At 40.3% G+C, this 23,420-nt stretch overlaps 1 protein-coding gene across 7 annotated transcripts in view; it reads left to right on the top strand.

Annotated features, from left to right (window-relative positions):
• Window positions 1-23,420, top strand: part of Adgrv1 (adhesion G protein-coupled receptor V1) — a 483,421-nt gene that overhangs the window by 178,280 nt on the left and 281,721 nt on the right. For all 7 annotated transcript variants that reach the window (XR_015438967.1, XR_015438966.1, XM_087180966.1 and 4 more), the window contains 10 exons: window positions 669-871; window positions 2,452-2,628; window positions 2,933-3,115; window positions 8,777-8,956; window positions 11,665-11,829; window positions 17,930-18,047; window positions 20,237-20,360; window positions 21,490-21,628; window positions 21,807-21,992; window positions 22,377-22,609. Coding sequence is in view for 5 of the 7 variants with exons in the window: in XM_087180966.1 (XP_087037092.1) it covers window positions 669-871; window positions 2,452-2,628; window positions 2,933-3,115; window positions 8,777-8,956; window positions 11,665-11,829; window positions 17,930-18,047; window positions 20,237-20,360; window positions 21,490-21,628; window positions 21,807-21,992; window positions 22,377-22,609 (1,708 nt within the window). In the remaining 2 variants the exon portion in view is untranslated. The remainder of the gene's footprint in view (window positions 1-668; window positions 872-2,451; window positions 2,629-2,932; window positions 3,116-8,776; window positions 8,957-11,664; window positions 11,830-17,929; window positions 18,048-20,236; window positions 20,361-21,489; window positions 21,629-21,806; window positions 21,993-22,376; window positions 22,610-23,420) is intronic.

The following is a 23,420-nucleotide window of genomic DNA, read 5'->3' as shown; positions in this document are numbered from 1 at the left end:
TGATCTGTTAATTTTCTCATTCATGGAATGTTTCGGAAACACCTAGTAAGTATAAGGAATGTTGTACTGTGTTTTGAAATGAAGACACAATATTAAATTATCAGAAACTTATAGACCAGTGGAGAATGTTGACAGGCATTTTTAAAAATTTCATTTTATTAAAGAATCTCAGAAAAAAATCTAAGAAATAAAATAAAAATTAGTTGCTGTGAAACACTTTGAACCTTGTCATAGGCGTCTACAGTATAAGAACAAAATTACTTTTTCTAATGACTGGGCATTAAATGGTGATTGTGTATTTCATTACTCACCTTCAAAGGGTCATTTGAACCTGTGTAATTGTCACCTCTTCTACCTTTATATGTGCACGGCCCTGAGACTTTTGTGGTTTCAGTTACAGTGTGTGATGTGTATAACCTAGGAGGCTGCGGTGAGTCAGAACTGAGGGGTTTATGTGAGATCTAAGGCTGGCAGCAGATGGTGATTCTCAGCCCAATTTTGGGGAAGGACAAAGCAGAGAATATTCCTTGGTAGTATATGTTGTTTTTATTTGCCCTCGTTCCTTAACTGCCTAAAAGGCTAGTGCAGAACATCCCACCACGAGTGCTTGGAACAGCATTGACAGCAAACAGAAACACTTACTTACCTAGGACATTTCTATCTCGTAGAGAACATCACTATTCTTCAGTTACAAATTGTCCGAGATGAAGGACTATTTGGGGATGTTGCCATTCACTTGATAGCTAAACCTAATTTGTTACTGCACATCAATAACCAAGCTACTGAGAATGAAGATTATGTATTACAAGAAACAATAATAATGATGAAAGAAAACATAAAAGAAACTCATGCCAAAATTGCCATTTTACCAGTAAGTATAGATTGCAATAAAGATGTTGTAAAATGAAGAAAAATACTCTTAAATGTAAAATTGTGATGCTTTTATAGGTAAAAATTTGTTTTAAAAGGATGCTGTTAAACACACAGCTGTAATTTCCCACCCAAACAATTATTTAATAATGAGGAAGTATCTTATATAGCTAGCAAAAGTGACGAGTGTATTCTTCATTTTTATTTTTCAATGAAAATAATTTGAATGAACTTTGAAACATTTACTTTATTTGATTGCATATCTGATTGGCTCCACTATTATGTAGACTGGTTTGTTCCTTTAAACTAATAGCTGAGTGAATGAAAGGCCTAAGTCAATCTGGTTATTTTTATTGTTTTGACAGGGGAGTGTTTTCATTTCATCACACAATTGCTCAAATCAAGATTAATATCCAGGTGGTTTAGTTTTAGTCTTAGGTACCTATTTTCTGTGTTACAGTACTTAGCTTTTCCACCACTTGGAGATAGTATCTGACATCTACAACATAAAGAAGAAGTTTAATTTGGCTCACAGTTCAGGAGATTCAGTTCATGGTCAGCTGGCACCAGGGCAAAAACCATCATGGTGGAAGGGCATGGCAGAGCAGAGCTGCTTAGTTCAGGGCAAAGAGGAAGCAGAGCAGGGGAATGGTGTATTCCCAGAGGACCAGGTATTGTCTTCAAGGCCACTCCTCTGGGACCCATCCAGACACCCAGAAGTGGGCTTTACTAATCCCCTGGGCATGTCTTAAGCCAATCAAGTTGACACAATAAGCCTAACCACCAACATATCTACTCTAATATCTATGTATGTCTCTCTTTATGTGTTTATATAGAGATCAGAAGGAAGAGAGAATATGTGGATACACACACTTGTAATGAGGCACAAAAACTGAAAGTGGGAATAATGGCATTTGGGTTATTTATATGATCAAATATCATGTTTACATGTAATATTTTATATTAACTATGTTATCTGTTATAAATTTATTACTAAATAAATGCAGTCTATAATATTAGCAGTAGTACTAGTGGTATTGGTGATATTACATAATAGTGTCTTTTGGAGAGGACAATCTAAGACAAGGGGGACAGAGTAGAAAGGAGATTTCCTTTCTTTTTACATATGTTTTCTTTTTATATTTTAAAATTGTTGTTACCCGTTCAAGCATAAAGTTAATTTTTTAATTAATTAAAATATAGAACTACATCTAGATTTACAAGTTCAGAGCTTTCACTTTTAAAACGTAGAATTTACCAATTTCTCTTAAATTTCTTTTGGGGTATGATATGTAAAATTTTCAATAGATAACGGTCAAAATTGAATGATAGATTTTTAAAAATTATTTTATTTGCTATTGAAAATGAAAACTTCATTGAAACATCACCTTAATCTTAAATACCCCATGGATCCTGAAGTTTCAGTGGAAATGTATCAAAATACAATAAGAAATCTTTTTTGACGTGTTACAGAGTTGCCAGTTTCTGTAGTTGTAGTCAGTTCCTTGCTGAAAAATATCAAGTTTCCGATGCAAATTAAGTAAGTTTGAGGAAGTCAGACTCCCTCCTCTCCCCACCCAGGATGATGCTCCCGAGTTGGAGGAAGGATTTGTGGTCGCCATCACTGAGGTGAACCTTGTCAGCTCTGATTTCTCTGCGGAACCGCCGCGTGTGCGGAGACCTGGACTGGAAACGGCTGAGGTAGTGATCGAGGAAAATGACGATCCCCGGGGCGTCTTTAAATTCCATGTCACCAGGGTAAGATGCGCTTTTGCATGTTTATAGTCATAGAGCAACAGATAAGCTTATCTCTGCTGATTTTCTATATTTTCTCCAAAACAACTGGTTTTGCGTGTGGATATTTATAAATTCATTAACTAATTCTTGGTTCTCTTTGAACTAGGCGGAAGGATTAAGAGGACTGTTTTCATTAAATTGCAGCCTTATACCTACGGCTATGAATGTGTACTTTGAAGAGATAGTTTGAGAGAGCTAAGTGGGAACAAAAGGCGGAGAAAGCACTCACAGGAGAGTCTCACTCGGTCTTGCCTTTTGACTGCAGGACGCTGGTGGCACTGTCGCTGCCCACGAGCTGCCGCCGCCCTTGAACATCCTCCTGATTCCTGTGGCCCGGCTGGCCGGAAGCTTTGGCCTCGTGAGTGTTCACTGGACAGCCACGCCTGGCAGCGCTGGCTCCGAGGACTTCTTGCCCTCCCTCGGGACGCTGGAATTCGCAGATGGACAAGTACGCGCTGTGAACGCACGATTACTTTTTGCTTGTACTTCAAACGTGTTCTAGGCATGGATTGAACGCGCAGCAGTGTTTGCTCTTCTCTAAATGTTTCTATGTTTAGTCAAATAGAAATATGAATTAAGAAATCATCTATTAATGACGTAGGAAGAGAAGGTTAAGAGGCGAGAATCTCACCCGTGTCTGAATTTCCCCACCTGATTCCAGTTAAAGTAGAACTTATAAAAAGTAACTGACTTAGAGGTGACTAACAATGTATAAAAAACTGCCTGATGAACTAAACTATCTTTGTGCTCTTTAGTTTATTTAATGTTCATAAATGCAAACTTTTTACTGTAGGATTTTCAGTACTACCATGCACATTTATGAATTAATACCCAAAACTTAGTTTGTAATTCTAAAAAGGCTAAAATGATACAAAAGAAACAGAATAGTTAAACTCTAAAAAAATTTTGAAAATAATATTCTAGATTTAGGTCTAATTACCTTAAAAATAACAAAATTTTCCTTAACAGTTGTAAGTTTTCTGAATTGGGCATTTTGTAGCATAAGAATAAGATTTTTTAAAATAAAATTTTAATCAGTAAGTGGAAAACCATAAGAATAAAGAGCCGTGAAAGTGTTAGTAACTTGAAACAGCAGAGCCAGCCTTGCTTTTGCTGGGACGTGTCATCTACTCCCGCTGTTAGGGGTGCAGTAAACACTGCCAAAAGGCGTGCATACAGGTCTCGACTTGCCTTCATTTTCCTACCCAGAAAGATCTCTTATTGTGAATGTTTTTGAAATCATGTTTTGGTTTTTTTTGCCGGATTAAGAACTTTGACCTGTTTCCTATAAAAGGAGGGAAAGGAGAATAAATGCAATAAAAGCAGAAACAAATTGTTCACTGAGGCAGTCTTCCAGTTATGGTTTTATCAATGGCATTTATTCTGAGCGTAGAGTTAAAGATTCCTTGTTTGCCAGCACCCTCAGGACCATCGTAGTTCTAAAGCTCATGTAGCGTAGGAAAGATACCCTGTATTCTGCAGCACAGGTTTGAGGTGCAGATGTTTTCATGAACTTCCATTTCAGCATTTGGCTTCACTCAGGTTTCTTTCTGAGCATGGCATCTAGATTTCCTGCTTCTCTCTGCTGTTAAGGGTTTTAGGTGGACTTACATAGAAAAACCATTTTCTGGTAAATATGTGTGTCAAAGTGATAGAGTTTACCTGTGGGAACAGAAAAAATACTTTCAATATGGACACATAGCTTACATTTTTTTTTTTTGTACTGAGGCTCAAAGTCAGGGACACTTTACCACTGCACTACAACCTCATCCTGTTTTGTTTGTTTTGAAACAGGGTCCCACTAAGTTGCCCAGGTGGGACTTGAACTTAGGATGCTCCTGTTTCAGCTTCCATGAGTGTAGCTTGGATATTTTTATGACCACTAGCAAAATCACAAGCTGGACCTTTTCTTATTTTTCTCGTTAAGTTGCCCAGCCTGGCCTGGCCCGGCCCCTGCATGACAGTCTCTGGAGTAGCTCATATTACAGGTGCACGTCACCATGCCTGGCTGGACCAAGCATTATTTATGAGTTTACAAAAAAATTTTTGTATAAACCCAGAGATGTGAACTAAATCCTCATCATAAACAACCAGTAACAGCAAATTTGAGGGGTTTTTTCCCCCTGCCTCTCTTTTTCCGTATGTTACAAAAACCATTTGAAGCTAATGGGATTTATTTTAATTGTAGAAGACAATGATAATTTCCACTTGATATCATGTAATATTAATACCTAGCACACAAAGGTTTTATGTTTGCCCAGTGGTTGTTAGAATTTGCATGGGATTTAATTTTTTTCAAGAATAAGAATCTATTGTTTTTTCTATCTATAAATGTACTGTATTTTATTACATAAATAATGTCTTTTATTTTGAAAATAAAAGACTTAAATTCTGACTTTGAAATATACAGGTATACATGACTTTAAAAGTATTATGAATATATAGCCGGTCCCAGCACCTGCAAGGAAGCTCCCCACCTCCATCCCAGGCTCCTAGGGCAGAGAAGCTCAGCTGGTCCCAGCACTCAGAAGGAAGCTCCCCACCTCCATCCCAGGCTCCTAGGGCAGAGAAGCTCAGCCAGTCCCAGAATCCGGAAGGAAGCTCCCTGCCTCCATCTCAGGCTCCTAGGGTAGAGAAGCTGAGCTGGTCCCAGCACCTGGAAGGAAGCTCCCCCACTGCCATCCCAAGTTCCTAGGGCAGAGAAGGTGAGCCATGCGGGTGCCAGAAGCACCACCCCCCTGCCCCGTGGAAATGAGAAAACACATAAACAAGCCTCAAAAACAGACTTCCAGATCACCTACAGCAACCCCAAAGGGAAACGAGATGGAACAATCTGGTACTCAACCACCTGAACTCTCTGAACTGGCAACAAAAGAGGATCTGGGAAAAATGAAATCAGAAATAATTACTCAGATAACAGCAAAGATTTTGCTCATGGTGCAAGACATGATTAATAAATCTAGAGAGGACACAGATACAAAAATAGAGGATCTGAGGAACATGATGGAATCCCAACATAGGAAACAAATGGAATCCATAAAACAGATACAAACAGATTTCCAAGAGATTAAAAACTCCATCGAAAGTCTGCACAGAAGAATGAACCAATGTGAGGATAGAATTTCAGATATAGAAGATAAGATTGCAATTAGTGAGGAGGAAAAGAAAAATTGCTTTAAAATTATAAGGGAACACGAGAAATCAATCCAACAGCTGCTAGACGATGCAAAGAAGAATAACATAAGACTGACTGGAGTCAATGAAGAAAGAGGCGAGAGTGCAGATGACATTAAAAAACTCTTCACAAAAGTGATGGCAGAAAACTTCCCAAGCAGGGGAAAAGAACTTGACATACAGATAAGTGAGGTATACAGGATTCCAGCTAGCCTTAATCAAAAAAAATCTACACATAGGCATATAATAGTTAGGATTCCAGAAATCCAACAGAAGAACAAAATTCTACAAGCAGTGAGAGAAAAGAAACAAATCACATACAAAGGAAAGCCCATCAGAATCATAGCAGACTTCTCAATGCAAACCCTCAAGGCAAGAAGACCTTGAAGTGATATATTTCAAGCCCTAAAGGAAAACAGCCTCCAACCCAGATTGATGTACCCTGCAAAACTATCTTTCAAAATGGATGAAGAAATGAGATACTTTCATGATAAAGAGCACCTCAGGAACTTCATGAATACCAAACCAGCAGTCCAAAAAATTTTAGACAATACCCTAGGAAAAGACAATGAGGATCACAACCCCAGGAAATCCAGCAGAATGAATCCATTGGGCATAACAAATTAAATGCAAAGGGGGAGAATCCAACAAAAAGAAAGTCATGACAAGGCTTTTAAAACTTTTAACTTCATCTCCCTAATGAGTGTATAATTCAATCTCGTTATTGTACTGATTAGTATTTTTCTGATTCTAGAGTTGCACACCATTCCTTGTGCTCTACTGACTATTTATCTTCTTATGCCTACATTTTAATTGGGTTGTCTATTAATGAGGTCTAAGAATTCTTTATATATTCTGGTCAGAGGTTATATGCATTGTAAATATGGTCTGTTTAAGGACTACTTTTCATTTTAATGATGTCATTTAAAATTCTAAATATTGATGGAATCTCATTCATCAATTTTTTTCTTTTATACATCATGTTTTTTGTATCCTAGGTAGTTCTTGCCTACCCTGAATTCATAAATATTTTCCCTTATAATTTCTTCTTAAAGTTTCATACTTTTAGGCTTTCTTATTTAGGTTCATAGATCCCTTCAAGTTATATTCATATATGGAAATAAAGGGTTGAGGTTAATTTTTTATATACAGATAACGTTCTAGTGCCATTTGCTGAAAACACTATCTCTTCCTCAGCTCTTGAATTGAGTTTATATTCTATAAAATGCTAATGTTAAATAATCTTTCAAAACTCAGTGGACCATATATGTGTGGTTCTATTTCTAGATTCTCTGTTTTATTCAAATGATCTATATGTCTTTCCTTACACCAACACTGCCTTGATTACTGTAGCTTCAGAAGAAGTCTTAAAATTAGGTACTAAACGTCTTCCAACACTGTCTTTTTTTTTAACTTTTCTAGGTCCTTTGTACTCCTACATAACTTTTAAATTTCAGTATCCAATTCTTCATTTATAGCAAGTATACACAGACCTGAATTTTTATATATACCTTGTGTTTTCTAATCCTGCTAAATTCAAATACAAGTTCTTGGGGGGGCTCCTCAAGATTTTTTACTATTTTCTCTGTAGATGATCATTTCATCTACGTACAAAGATTTTGCTTCTACCTTGCCAATCCTATCCTAATTGTGTCATTTTATTGCCAGACTATTTTGATGGGGCCTAGGTTTCAAAGTTTAATAGACAGATAAAGAGTAAGCATATCTGCCCTTGTTCCCCACCTTAAGGAGAAAGCATGGAATCTTCTCCATTCATATAGGGCATTCTCGCTGGAAGTATGGAGTACATGTCTTTAATCTGTTGAGAAGGTTCTGTTCTACTTCTAGTCTCCTGATAGCTTTTACCATGAAGAACTGTGGAATTTAGTCTAATACTTTTTCTCCAACTAGTGACAGGATCATATGGCTTTTTCCTTTCCTCTGTTAAAATGATGACTTTGGGGGTGGATCTTCCAATGCTGAACCAACACTGCCATCCCTATAACAAAACCACTTTCTACATCCTGCCAGATCTGACTTCTAATAGCTTGTTTTGTTAAACAAATTTCTATGTTCATACTTTTTTCTTCTATTATCTTTATCCAGTTTTAGGATTAGCACAATGTTGAGTTCCTAAAATGAGGGGAGAAGTGTTCCTTCTTTTTTCTACTTTAATTGTTTGATATAATTTATCAGTTAAAATGTTTATGAGTCGCTGTTGTCATACAGGTAGGTTTTCAAGCTAGGAATATACCTTCTTTAATAGGTGCTATTCAAATTTTATATTTCTTCCAGAGTTAGTTTCATTAATTTGTCTTCCAAGGTACTTCTTAGAAGTTGTCAAATTTATTTCAAAAAAGATTTTTGTAATATGCTTTCTATATCCTTTTAAATTCTGTAAAATCTGTGGTAATGTCTCCTAGATCTTAATATTGTAATTTAAAAATGTATAACTGATATTGTGTAACAGGAAGAAAAGGTCTAAAAGAGCAGGGAAATTGGGAGGGGTAGGAGAAGGGGAAAAAGGGAAAGGAAAAAATATGAGAAGAGGAAAAAAATGGAAACAAGGTCTTTGCAAATAGGGAAGGGTGGAGGGGGTGAAGGGAGGGCAGGGGAAGGGGAAAAAAAATAAGAACCAAGATGCATCATGTAATGGTACAAGATCCCAATGATGAATGTAACTGTATTGTATACCTAAAATGTACCAATAAAGTTAATGGGGAAAAAAATAAAATAAAACATATTATGAATATAACAGGTAAAACTGCATTTTTTTCTTTTGTACCATGTTTGTAAGTTTCAACTAAAAACTTTAAATATATGAGGAAAACCCGGTATTAATTATTTCCATTTTCCTTCCCTCCTTCCTTACACCTCTCACTTCTTCCCTTTTCTTCCCTGTCTTCCTCCTTTCCTTCCTCCCTTTCTTTCACAGGTTACTGCAGCAATAGAAGTCACCATAATCGATGATGCTGAATATGAGCTCATGGAGATGTTCAGCATCTCCTTGACCAGTGTATCTGGAGGTGGCACACTTGGTGACGATGTTGTGTTAACTGTTGTTATTCCACAAAACGATTCTCCATTTGGAGTATTTGGATTTGAAGAACAAACTGTAAGTTAAATATATCAGTGGAGCTGTCTACCCCACGCCAGTTTGTAATGTAGTTTTCAGTAGAAAAGTATCTTTTTGTTTCGAAATTCCTCATTACCAACTTCACTTGAGTCCCTCTCTTTACGTGTCTCATGAATTGGCTGTGATTTAGAGGCCAGTCCTCCAATCTGCAGGCAGCAGGAGGGCTCTTGCTCAACACGGGCAGTCACAGAGGGAAACGGACCCTGTCTGCTGGGTACAGTAGTCAAAGATGTACTGTCCCCATGCCTTCCTTTTCTGCCTGCCCTGCTCCCAGGCCCCCTCCTGTTCTGAGTGCAGGACTCTGTCCCAGTGGGTCCTGGTCTTACCTCCCAGTGTGGCATTAGCTGGTGAAGGATTTGTGTTACCCACTCTCCTGACTTATTTTGAACAAAACCCCACAGTCGCTGCAGCTCGTGTTTCCTCCCTCTTACTTCTCATTGGCTGTTTTCTTCAAAGACTCAAAGGAGGGAACCCAGTTATTACTGCTTTAACCATAAAGGGAGGAGAAGGAGTTTAACCAATCATGAGAATTTAATATTTGTACAGCAGGTTTGGTGACTAGTACTTAATTATCATCACATCTCAAATATAAATCACTATAAACTCTGTCATAATTATTGTTACATGATGACCATGTCATAATTATTGTGATTTTACCCATTAAAGACAGTTCCCAGGGGAAACATTCATAAAAATCCTTAAATAATTCCTTATACTCAGCAACTTCTCTGGCCCTATACATCAGTGTCCCTTTACATAATTATTTATAGATAATCAGTAACCATCAGAAATCATTTTTAAGGATAAACCAATTGCTCTAATGTTCTTTGTCTTTTGTAATGGACCCAAGGCTCAGTCTGTGACTTGCCTGTCAGAGCAGAGCTTCCCAGGGGCCTAGGATTTAAATAAAATAGCCTAATAACTGCCTGGTGGTAAGATCATGGAGAAAAGTTGCTGTGGGTGTCTCCCATGTAGCATAGCAAATCTTGGACTTGTAAGAAAGCATAAAGAGGAGAAGGAACATTTCCAGAGTAGCAGTATCTCAAGGGCAGTATTGGTGATAGTTTATTGTATCTCCAACCATGCCATATTTATTTGCACATATGCAATATTTATGTGCATATTTTAATGCACATAAACATGTAAATCAATTTTATAAAATCTATATGAACTTCTAGGCTTAGATTACAACATATGATTTAATGTTCACATCTTCAGTTAGTGAACTCTTATAATACTGTTTTTGATTTTAAGCGTATCAAACTTTTGGACTCAACAATTGGATAATGTGTTTATAAGCTTCTCTTCCTGTATAGAAATGAAGAACCATGTTAGTATTCATAAATTATTTTTGTTTAATCATTTTGTCTCATCTTCTATTGTAAACTTTAGTGCTGTAAATTTAGGCATGCTTAGAAATACTGCCTAATTGTGATAGTGTCCAAGTCCTAATTTGTTTAGGTTACTTACTCTGTGAGTTTTATTCCCCATAAATATTATGAGGAATAAATGAGCTGATGTACATGAAGCACTCAAACCCGGGCTTTGTGCTCAGCAAGTGTCAATTGCTGTTTTCACCGTTGGTAGAATTGGTTGGTTTCATTGTTGCTCCGCCCTTGTGGTTGTTCTCATCGCCTGTATTTCTTGATAACCTGAGTTGATCTTTTGATATGTGCATAAGAAGTACAGTGCTGAACACACAGAGATCATTCTGTTTGCATTGGTTGGTGACACAGATAGGTTGAAACCTGAAGAGCACTGGGAAAAGGTTGTTAGTATAAACCTGTCCACATTAATAAGTGGCTCTCGAGGACAGTGTAGCATGTATGTGAGAACTGGCACGCGACAGAAGCTCCAACAGTGTCAAATAGCTCCCAATCTCCACTCTCGGTACCAGTGCAAAAATCTCATGAGAAAAAGAAGACAAGATTGCATTACATGCATATTAAGTTTCTGTCTTGGAAGTGGAAAACATTGTGTTGTATTTTGAGTTTACATAACGGGTGGATATTACAGGTTCACAAGGTCAGCATATGTAATTCGTTTGAACCAGCTCTCTTAATAAGGAATTGTGTAAAAAAAATAGCACTGGTAAATTAACATCAAAACTTCTCTTTTATATCAAATTAATAAAACTCCTTTCAACATTTGACTCACTAAAGTTGGAAAACTTCAGGTACTTCCGGGGACAGTTTAGGTCTGTGGGGAGCCTGATCACCATCACCAGGTACCCCCCAAATCTTGGTTCTTCTTTATGCAGAAGTCTCACCCTAGTGCTGCTAGTTGGCAGGCAGGTATGGACACCTCTTCTCCACCTGGCTTCTAACATCCTTTAGGTCCCAAGCATCCTCTTCAGCCACCTGGCAGATGGGCAAAGGAGAACGTGGAGGATTGTGTGCACATTTACAGCCAGGTGTCAGTGGCCTATGCCTCCCCTGCATACAGTCTCTTTCCAAGATTCAGCCACATGCTGTATGGAACTGCAAGAGAGGATGGGAAGTGGCCAGTAATTGATGTCTAGGGAAGAACGGAAATGGAGTGTGCTGGAACACTCTTTCTGCCATATGATTGTAACATACCACGAAGAGAATTCTAAATTCGAAACTGCACTGATTGCACGCAGAAGTAAGATTTTGTTTCTCCTGTTATCATCATTACTCTTGCCTCACTGGATTTTCTTTCTTCAGGTAATGGTTGATGAGTCCCTTGTGTCTGATGACCCTGATTCCTCTGTGATGTTGATGGTGGTCCGGTCCCCTGGAGGAAAAGGACCTGTCCAGCTTCAGTGGGTGGTGGAGGATAAAGCTAAGGATGATCTCAGCCCTCTGAAAGGGATACTTCACTTTGATGAGGTACAGTCAGCACTGGGGCTCCTGTCATTTTCCTCTAATTTGCCCTTGATTTTCTTTAGCACAGTGTTGCTGAGGAGTTCATGTAACAGTATTCAATATATCTTTGTCCCTCAAATTGTTTACTACACTCTGGACAAAACAGGAGTTGAGCTCTCTTTGTGGTCTGTTGACCTTTCTTGCAAGCACTAATCACCAAACAGCCCAGAAACAAATAGTCCTTTTTTTGTTTTGTCACCCACCAGTCTTGAGACATCGATCACTCTGATGGCATTGAGTCTCGAGCCAGATATCACAGATGTATCACCCACTTATTTCTCAGATTCTAATAAATGATGGCTCAAGATTGCATGCCCTAGCCATAATCTGAAAATTTATTACCCGGTATGAAAAAAATTGAAATTTAGAAATTAGTCTAAAAAATTTTATAAAGATTTACATGAGTGATAATTTTCTATTTACCTCATTCGAACAGTTAGAGCTACTTCCCAGGTTATTAGGTTTTTCTGTTTTGAGCACAGAATCTATACCAAAATAGCAAGTATTCTGATCTTTCCCCCAAACGATTAAGGCTATCCTTTTTCAGAGAATTACATCAAGAGGGGCGGATTTATCTCTTAATGGGACCCTCTGTTCAGTTGCTTGGTCACCACCCTCGTACATTTCATGTACAACTGCACAGCAGCTGTATTGTTTGTGCAAATCCAGGTCTAAAGTATCCAAGTGTCCATGGGCTCTTCTTTGCTTTGGATGATGTCTCAGTCTTTTGCAGTCCTGCTCATGGCTACAGGTGGATCTCTGACCCCAAAAATCATTCTCCTAGCAAGCTGGTGCTCAAATCTAGCAGTTGAGATACTAGTCTACAAGAGCTGTTATACTTAGGACATGTCCCTTATTGTACCAAGATTAACTGTACAGTGGCTTCTTGGACTACTTCAAAATGAAACAGTGCTTGTGGGTTCATGATTCCCCCACTTACAGGGAAATTCTCACCATGGCTCTGTTCAGTCCTCTCTTAGCAGCAGGGTGAAGTTATTCGGTCTTATTTCTACCTGACAAATGGGCCAGGGTGAGAAATCTGTGTCTTCCTGGTAGACTATGAGATGGGGTGTCAGGAGGCTGTGTGGATGCTTCTCCTTGGACCAGCACCTACATAAGTGCACGAAGGAGCACTGGCTAGGACGAAGGCAAGTGCAGTGCAGTCCTCCGCTTGTGCTGCTGCTGCACACTGTAGCTCATTCTGAAGACACCCCGGCTCTTTAGAGTTGACCTGAGATGTAGGAAGGTTGAGTTTTATAATGTTGTCTTGAGCAGTTATTGGATGTGGACCATGTGAGAAAGAAGATCTAGCCCTGCGGGAGGAGGAGGCTTTCTAGACATGAGGTGGTTTCTAAGGAGCCTGACCTATGGCAGCTTGTCCTGGAAACATGCCAGCTGATGGATGAGTCCTTGCCAGAAGAGGGGGGGTGGCCCTCAGAGCATTGCCACAGAGACTAGGGCAGGGCCAGGCTGAAGGGACACTTGCTTGCAGAGTTGCTCCCACTCTCTCCTCACCTTTTTTCTCTACCCTTTTTGATTCTTGGCCCTCCACCCTTCCTGCTTCTCTCCCACCCGTCCACCAAGGATGGTCCCAGGGTAATCACTATCACTCCTTCCCCCTCTTGTCTTCTCCATAGCTCAGGAATTCCTTAGAAATGTTGTTTTCAGTGTAGGATGGAGGAGTAAAATGGTCCTTGGAGAAAGGAAATATACAGAGAAACTGCATTCGTGCTCACAGCTGTGACCGTGACACCAATCATTTTTATCTCTACCTTTTACTCTGCAGTTTGTTTTGTTTTGTTTTCTTTCTTTTTTTTTTACTCTGCATTTTGATAAAACAACTTCAGTTTGTCCACCACACCACTGATTAAATTTTCTGCAATGTGGCTTCTGCCATTTATTGTGTCTTGTAAACACTGGGTTTTGTGATTGCATCTCTCTTTGATATTGTTAGCCTTAACTAGTATTATTTTCATCTTTTCTCAAATGATCTCTCTTCATAATTAATTACTCCTATTTTACAATATATGCATTCTTAAAATTTTATGACGGTGTCTAGAAAACTGTGTACTCCCTGCCTGAGCCCTTGTTAGATGTACTCAGGGAAGACTATTTTCCTGGGGTACAGGCCATGGTTTCCAGCTGTTTACTCTGTGCACATTGAGATTTGAGGATCGGAATTGCTGTGAAGAGGGAGGTGAGATGGGAGTGGGAACAGCACCTGGAGTAAGTGGAGCCACTTCCCGTGGTCAGCACAGGCCCTGAGCCTGGCATTCGGAGAAGTCAGGAAATATTCTGACCCACTCTGCGTTCTCCTTATGGCATAGGTTCGTGGTGTGCAATGTATACGTGTCCTCTTGTCTGCCTCAAGCTGTTACCTCCACACAGGAACATACCATCTTGATTTCAGAAACACTTTTCAGCTTGAGTTTCTTTTTCTTTTGTTGACACTTTGGGTCCCATATGGTGTCTACATGTGCACTTGATGAAGGCACCTCTCCCCCTACCAGGCTGCTGTCAGGGTAACCCAGAAATCTTTTCTCCATCTTTATGGTTTAATCGGTTACAGCAATATATGTGACATTGGTATAAGCCTCCAACAACACAGATGAATGAAAAAAAGTAAGGAAAATTTCCTTGAATCCTCTTGGATCTTGCATTGCTACATCCCACAAGTAATCACTAATGACAGTTTCTTATGTATCCTTCCAAAAATTTTCTATGCATATTCAAACATATGTATCTTATTCTTACATAAATGGAATTTTAGTCTGAAATCTGTTCTGTAACTTGCTCTTTTTACTTCAGAATTTATCATAAACATTTATTTTACATACTAACCAAAATCTACTGCATTAACAATTGGTTACATATTTTTCATTGCACTGATTCTTCCCTTTAACACCGTTATTCCTAAGCACTGTGTTCCATCATGGTTTTTATGATTCTGGCATTTCTTAGCTGTCTCTCTGCAATTCACATTTCTTACACAGTGTTTTGGTCTCTCTAGGTGCCCCTTTCTGGAGGGTTTATCTGCCATCACAGACTTCTTCTGTCATCTCAAGTTGTGTCATCTACATCTGCTTTACTCTCTTTCAGGGCTAGGTTCTCTTGTGCTTCTGGAAGTTGCCACTGAAAAACCATAAGAGTTGTAGGCTCAGAATCTAGCTAGACCTTAATCCAAATCTTCACTCGACCACTTATTGCCATTTGACCTTAGGAAAATTCACTAATTTCTCTCACGTTAGGTTTTCTACACACAAAGTGGGGATATTAATGCTTAACCTAAGCAAAGGCTGTAAAGATTGTATGAAATTATGTTTGTGAAGAGGCTAACCAACTTCTTGCTCTTAGATAGTGGTTTATAAAGTGACTTTAAAATAGTTCTGAAATAATAAAAAAGCCCAATGAAATAGCACAGTGCCACCTCAACTTCATATAGTGAAACTCAGCTCCTTTTCTACATTGTGTGAATAAAAGTTGGCAGCTTTACATTTCAGAAAGCTAGGAAACAACTTGTGTTTCCATTTTCCTGAGAAATCCTAGAGTGCCATTCTTCTGAACAACTATTCTGCAGTGTAGCAATAATTGTTCTGAATTTTAAGAGAAAAAAAGATTCTGTGATCAAATCAGTCTGAGAACATCTTGATTGAACTAGGAAGGCTTTTTGTGCAGAATATCTATAAACCTTATTTAAGGGCAGCTCGAATCTCTACTAGAAATTCTCTGAAATCATTTCCCTGTGAAGCTTCCCATCCCCTTTTTATGCCAGAGGGTTTCTTGCTGTCTTTTGTAACCAGAAATTTCTCCCTGGCCTGTTACCACTCTTCACCCTAACTCCTGGGTGCCTGTTTCTTAGAGAAGTGGAGAGCCCAGCACATGAAAAGCTGGCTTCCACAGATAGTAGTAAATGGAGGGCACTAGGAATGTATGAAGTATAGTTGAGTTTTGTGATTAAGGTCGAGTCAATTCTTATGGTTCCTGAGGCCGTGCTTGTGAGTTTACCTATACACTGAAATCCATTCATCTCCCCAGCCTCCAGTCAATACAACTGATTCTTTCATAATCATCCATGGATGTAGAGAGAGAGGTGAAAATTTCATTCTCCAAATTTGCTCATTCTCAGCTGAGGGAAACAGGCAGCACCTTTTCTTCTAGCCACTTTTTTTTTTTTTTTGGTACCGGGGATCGAACTCAGGACCTTGCGCTTTTGAGGCAGGCAGTGGAACCACTGAGCTAAATCCCCGGCCCTACACCTTTTCTTGTTTCGACTCTGACAGTAAACAAGTGTCATTTTCAGAATGCAGTGTCGTGTGTGTGTGCGTGTGTGTGTGTGTGCTTTTTGTTGGTGATTTCACTGTTTAAAACGGCCCCCAAGTATAGAGCTGAAATCTTGAGCTCTGAAGCAGAGGGGGCTGTGATGTGTTATATGGAGATGTTATTATATGTTAGATAATCTTCATTCAGTATAAGTCACGGTTCTTAATTAACATGAAAAGTGTGTTAAAATGACCCCTACGTTTTGTCAGTATGCCCATGTCTGTGAATGACGACAGAGTGCCCAGGTTACAGGTAAATTTTAGTGAGCATGAAGATTCAGAAATACAGAATTCAAGAATAATCAGAGACAACTATATGTGGAAGCAATAGCACTTCAGGTAAATAGCTATACATACAAGAATGTTCATGACAGTATTACTTACAGTATTAGATGACCAGTGTTCGATGTGCATTGCAAGTAGTATAAATGCACAAAGGGGAATCCCTACAGCTATCAAAGGGATAAGTTGTATCTACGTGCATAAACATGGGCAGCTCTCCAGTAGTAAGTGTTGAAGGAAAAATTAAGAAGCAGACACAAGAGTGAATGACATTAAGAGTGAATGACAGGATGGGAGAGTTTTGACAAATGGGATTGAAACAGACAAAGGCAGATGTGGTGGTGCACGTCTGTAATCCCAGCTCTTCTGGAGACTGAGGCAGGAGGATTATGTGGGTCCTGGAGATAAAGACTAGCCAGGGAAAATTAGTGAGACCTCATCTCAGAAATAAAACCAAGCAAACATACAAAAAGAAATGGCCAGATAAGGGCGACAAAAAGAATAAATAAAAATAAAAGGTCCTGTGTTGCCCGGCACAGACAGCGCTGCAGGCAGGAGTGGGATCCACAAGAACCACGCTACTGAGATCCAAGGGAGAGAAAACACGCACGAGACCAACAGTCAGTCACATTTTGAGCCTGGAGTGCCCGTGTGCACCTGTAGTCCTAGCTACTCGGGAGCCTGGAGCAGGAGGATTATGAGTCCATGAATTCGAAACCAGCCTGGGCAACATAGTGAGACCCTGTCTCTAAACAAATAAATAAAATTCTTAGGATTTTGCAGTAATGGGGGAAAAGTAAAAACTAACAGTAGTGGATCGGCAAAAAGCAAGTGGGATGTACATGATAATGAAGAAAAACAATATCTTAAAGGTGAAAATAAAAGAAGATGACATGTATATACAAAGTAGCAGGCTCCTGGATGGAAGCACTAAGTTTTCTTAGGAGTTGAGCCCTGGACTGCTGCCTCCAATTCTGTGTTAGTAAGGAAGGTGCTGCTGCTAACTGAACGCTGACAAAACCCGCCTCGAGGTGGATGTCCAGTCTGGTGGTGACAGCAGGTGCAGTCTTGGGGCTGTCACTTGCCCAGGCTGCTGGGACCAGGCTCAGCTGAGCTTTGTTTTCCCCCTTTGAAAAGAGCCAGGGGTCTCTGTTTGTGACTTTTTATTGGTTTACCTTTATGACATGACCACTTAGCTCTCTAGGGTTCGACCTGCAGTGGTTGAAAATTTTGGAGATGTGTTCATCTTTTCTCCATTTTTCCCTTAACAGCCTGAGTGGAATTGGGAATATTGAGACTAATCGGACCTATTTTTTTGCATAGTAATTCTTCTTTGAAGTAACCCCAAATTCTAGGTGACCAAAAGGGCTCACTTAAGAGATGTTTGTGGACACAAACACTGCTCCACAGTCAGGATCTGACTTTGTCCCCGTGGGGATTGCTTGTCCCTCTCGGTGCTGCAGACGGAGTCCCAGAAGAGCATCATCCTGAGAGCGCTGCAGGGCACTGCACGGGACTGGGACCGGTGCTTCACCATCCAGCTGACAGCGGCTGACGAGGTAGAGATAGCTCCAGGAAAAGGTAAGCGTTCTGCAAACGAAAAACTTGATCCTCAGAAAAATGCAAGCAAATAATCTGGAGTTACAGTGTTAGTTTTTATAATTCCTAAAACATAAGGACATCATGTTCTAGCCCTACTATGGATAAAAGATTTTTAAAATCAAATTTATAATACCTGACATTGGTGGCATCATAGTCAAACACTTCATGCCACTTGGCGCTGATATTTTTTAAATAAAGATGTTCCTTGTACTGATGTTCGTATAATAAAACATGGAAACTTCCAAAATCGTCCAACAGCAGGAGATTGGGTAAAATGTGGCAGAAAACTGTACAGCCATTCAAAATGGTGTAACAGAAAAACCCAATAATTACATTAAATGTAAAGTACACTTAATTTCATGAGTGATTGTTGTGTTAATAAAGTAGACTTCACAACAGTATAGTCAGTGTGATCCCATTTCTTATCAGGTCCATGTCTTACATGAGTTTGGAATTATTTATTTGAATTGTCAATAGTGTTTTTTGTTTACCTATTTTTGTAAGCTATTTACACTGATCACATATTACTTTTATAATAAAATATTTTAAAATGTAATACACTGTTATGTTTGATAAGATAGTCTAACTATACCTGTGGAAATTAATTGCTCAGATATTTTTATATTTCAGAAACAGACATCATAGTTCCCATTGCCTATGGTCTGTAGGATGATTTGTTTTTTGGATCAATAGAGAAAGGATAAATGGCTCTGAAATGGTTTTTCAGTGCTAAAAACAGTACTAACAATAAAAAATGGCCTAGTAACTGTTTATAAATGCCTGGTAGTGTTACATGTCTTTTTTCTTTGCCATCACAATTCCATCCTGCGCAGTGATCTATGACTAAAATTAAATTGTGTGGACAGGAAAATTATCAGAATGGTAAAGTATCCCCTTATGTACAGAAGGTAATTTTTCTTCCTACATGTTCATCTGAAGTCCTTTCCAGCAAACCTATTGGCTTAATCAGCTTTCTGTCACTGTCACAGAATCCCCAAGATAATCTATTTATAAGTAGGAGAGGCTTACTTTGGCTCATGGTTGCAGAGGTTTCAGTCCCTGGTAGATAGGTCATGGCTCTTGGGACTGTGACAAGGCAGCACATCAAGGCAGGGGTGTGGAGCTCAGGAAGCTGCTTACTTCCTGGTGGCTGGGAAGTAGGGAGCAAGAGAGGGGCAGGGTCCCAGTGCCTCCTTCGAGGCACAGCACACCCCAGTGGCCTTAGTGCTTCCACTGCCACCTTCCAGAGTTGTCATGGGCTGGTGACCAGAGCTCACACATGCACCTCTGAGGGACGGTGGAGCTCTAACCTGCAGCAGCTGCCAAGGAAGCGTCATATTCTTCTGTCATTCTTAAGTTCGCACAGTGATGTGCATCATGTTAAAATGATAATTGATGTCACGGAGGCTAATTAGACATAAGAATAAAATATCAGAGGTTAAAGTAAAACCTGTGTCAAAATAAAAATTCTTATTATATATCTGTGTAACTGACATATTTGCATATGGCAAACTCCTCTTGATTTCATTAATCCATTGCCCAAGAACATGAGACTATAATAACCCAGCTCTGTTTTTCATGATACCCCCTTGTATGCTTCTGGAAAAATTTTCTTCCAGTTACTGCTGTATTAGAATATGGATACTAAAATTCTTCGATATAGCTTTTTTTTTTGGTACTGGGGATCAAACTCAGGTCCTTGCACTTGTGGGGCAGGCAGTGGAACCACTGAGCTAAATCCCCGGCCCGATGTAGCTTTTATTTCTATTTTAGTAGAAATATTTGACACAGTTTTAGAAATGCTTTTGGACAAATGGTAGTAAAATTAAAACTAAAACAGTGCCCCACGAATTCTAGTATTTGCCACATAGCCAGCTGACTTAGCCACACAGCTGACTGCAGTGAGATATAAAATGCTTGCTGTAGGAGGGAATTCCTGTGAATGATAGTGGAGCTCTTGCTTACCCTGGGAATGAGAGCAGATTTATTGCCCACTGTTTCCTGCCCTTTCCATTAAAGTTGGATCTTAGGCAAATTTTCAGTGTCTTCAAGGTGTCTCACTGTCCTCATGGGTAGAACGAGGATATTGGTGTCTACCTTACATGGTTCTCTTGAGATGCACCAGTTCTGTGTGTTTGTAACCGCACTATGGATGATCCTCAATGTAGGCAGAGCATCGATAATCATCCGAGGAGAGAAGGCAGCAACAGGGAATGTTGGGATCGCTCCATCCTCCAGGCACGTCCTCATCGGGGAGCCCTCAGCCACATACAACGGCACCGCCGTCATCAGGTATGGGCTTCACAGCTGCTCTTTGCCTTGGTAGGGGTTGTGAAGTTTTGTTCCAATAATCAGCTGTTTTATATCATTTGTAGTAAACACATGGTGTTCATACACGATTGTTGTGTGTGTTGGTAGCACCATGTGGACAGTAAAACTTTAGGCAGAGGTTGAACATATGTGAGTTGGATCACAAAGAGGCTGTGGGTGATTTGCCTGACCCACACCTGGAGAGTACGTGGAGTTGGGATCAGATCTGAGCTGTCAGCCGGTTCCATTCTATGTTAGCATGTGATGTAGGAGGAGACCTTAGCAGACCGTCAAGATCAGTTTGATTCTGAAGGGCTCCAGAATCACAGCCTTTCGTATAACTAAATTAGTACCATTGTAGGGAATTTCTTTCTCCAAAATTCACTCATGGAAAATGGGTACAGCAGCCATCAGTGAAGTAGCTAGATTTGACTCCATGTTGTTTTTTAAAATTATTATTTTTTTATGTATCTAAAAGGAATGCTTTATCCTTTCTGTTGCATGCACATGTACGAAGTATTTACTGCTCTTTGGATAGCTTTATGATACAGGCCAAGTGTGGTGGTTCACACCTGTTATACCAGCATTCTGGATGGCTGAGGCAGGAAGGTCCCAAGCTTAAGGCCAGCCTGGGCAACTTAACAACTTAGAGGAACTTGTCCTCAAATAAAGGAAAGAAGGAAGGGAAGAAGGGAGGGAGGAAAGAAGGAAGGGAGGAAGGGAGGGAGATGCTGCAGAGGCTCCAGGTTCAATCTTCAGTACAGCAAAAAACCATAAAGCAACGAAAAACCTTTGTTAAGCTACTCATATTTTATTTTTTGTATATCAGTAAAAATGTATAAATATTTCTTCTTATTCCTTTAAACCTGTTTTTGGTGTTCAGCTATTGCAAGTATTCCTGTCAAGATGGATTTACTAGCTCGGTATCTTGGGTGCTACTATCTTGGAATTCTAAGGTTTTCTTTTAATATATAGATGATAGATGAGTTTATTTAAAAGCATAATGTTCATGAAATAAAATTGCTTATGGTTGGAAGACACAGCAAATGTGTATTTAGGAAAAATACCACCAATAAAGCTGTACTCAGTGGACACTTACATCTTGTTGTAGCCTTGTCCGAGGCCCTTCGATCTCAGGGGAGGTGACAGTGTGGTGGAGAATCTTCCCTCCTTCCCTGGAGAAGTTTGCCGAAGCCTCAGGGAAGCTAACCATGCAGGATGGACAGTCGGCGGCCATCGTGGTCATACAGGTGTGGTGCCGCTGGCTTCTGTGACACCCTGGCTCTTGTGCATTCGTGTATGTGTGTGTGGTTGGGATGACTTGTAGAGAGGAGATTAATGTTGCAGAGTCTGTCGCATTCATTCATGTGACAGATCCTTTCCTTTACATCTTCTGATTCTACTGCTGATGGCTCTGTCCTTCTGTAGGCCCTGAATGACAACATCCCTGAGGAGAAGCGTTTCTATGAGTTCCAGCTCACAGATATCAGTGAGGGTGCAGGGCTGAGCCCCTCCAGCCACACTGCCAACATCACCATGGTGGCCAGCGACGCCCCCTATGGCCACTTCGCCTTTTCCCAGGAGCAACTCCAGGTGTCAGAGGAAGTGCAGAGGGTATGGTGGGAAGTGCTTCAAGTCTTAGTGTCAGTTTTGCTTTTCATATTGTGGTGGTGTATTGAAAGTGCTTTTCCCTGTTAGTATCTTAACTGTTCTCATATGCCGGGCGTGGTGGTGCACACCTGTAATCCTAGCTTTCAGGAGGCTGAGGCAGAAGGATGGCTGTGAGTTCAAGGCCAGTCTGAGCTACATAGTAAAACCCTGTGCCAAAAGACAAAAAAAAAAACCTTTTTAATATAAACCTTTGGTGAAGATTTACTTGCTTCCAGCATCACTATTTTAATATGTAATTTATTTAATTTGTTCACTGATGTTTCGTTTCCATGTAATCTTTGTAAGCGCAGTGTCTGTCCGGGGTAACACTGTCTGCCCTTTGCACAGGTTAATGTCACAGTTGTCCGGGCAGGCGGCTACTTCGGCCTCGTGAGGCTGTGGTTCGAGACTGTGGGTGGCACAGCGGACGCAGGCGTGGATTTTGTCCCTGTGGCCGGGCAGCTCCTTTTCCAGGCGGGAGAGATGGCTCGAGGTCTGCAGGTTGAAATCCTTGATGATGACCATCCTGAAGGCCCTGAGGACTTTTCTCTAGTGATTATGAAGGTGGAGCTCCAGGGAAGGTAAAGATGAAACGAGGGAGAGGGGGGGAGGGGGAAGAGCAACAGCTGCGAACATGGAGGTTCCACTCAGCTGCGGAATCGCTTTCTTCCTCTGCCCTCTGTCCGCCCGTGCGACATTAAAGCCAGGCTCAGAAGGGAAATTAGGACTGATTATTACTTTTTGCAGTTTTTTGAATTATAATTTTCTCCCGCAATGGGAAGTGTGTGGTCATGTTTTGTGCATTCATTCAGGGCAGCTAGGGAATTGCACACGGCATGGGTGCTAGCAATTTGGTGAGGAAATAGCCTAACTGTTCTTCAGTTGGAGGACAGCGGGGCTGCAGAATTGCTACCCCTGCTTTTGTGCCGGTGGAAAGTCCCCAGCGCGGGCGTCCTTCACTGGGGCGTCTGAAGGCTCTGTTGTCTCCTCTGTGGAGAAATGAGGTAGATCCTTGCCAACTGTAATTTCAAAGTGGGAAAAACTTAAACTCAAACATAACTGGCTATTAACATGCCCATGGTTTCAGTAAAGATCAAAAATAAGCATAACGCCTCTGGGCATGGCACGGCCAGCTCCTCGGGAGGCCAGAGCAGGAAGATCTCAACTTTGAGGGCAGCCTGGGCAATTTAGTGAGACGCTATCTTAAGAATGGGGCGGTGGTAGTAAAGTGCTTTCCTAGCGTGTGTGAGGACCTGGGTTCAATCCTCAGTACTGAAAAAGGAAGGAAAGACGAAAGGAAGGGAGGGAGGGAGTTAAATTTACCATGTGAACCACAGCGAGTCTCCTTCACTCCCTGCCTAGTGGGGCAGACTGGACTGCAGGGTGCGAGCC

The sequence above is a fragment of the Heterocephalus glaber genome, unplaced genomic scaffold (genome assembly GCF_053883595.1).
Source record: "Heterocephalus glaber isolate CG9 unplaced genomic scaffold, H.glaber_assembly_v1.0 deba00001465, whole genome shotgun sequence".
Taxonomy (NCBI): domain Eukaryota; kingdom Metazoa; phylum Chordata; class Mammalia; order Rodentia; family Bathyergidae; genus Heterocephalus; species Heterocephalus glaber.
The sequence above is the reverse complement of the archived record's forward strand: the minus strand, read 5'-3'. Positions and strand labels throughout refer to the sequence as shown.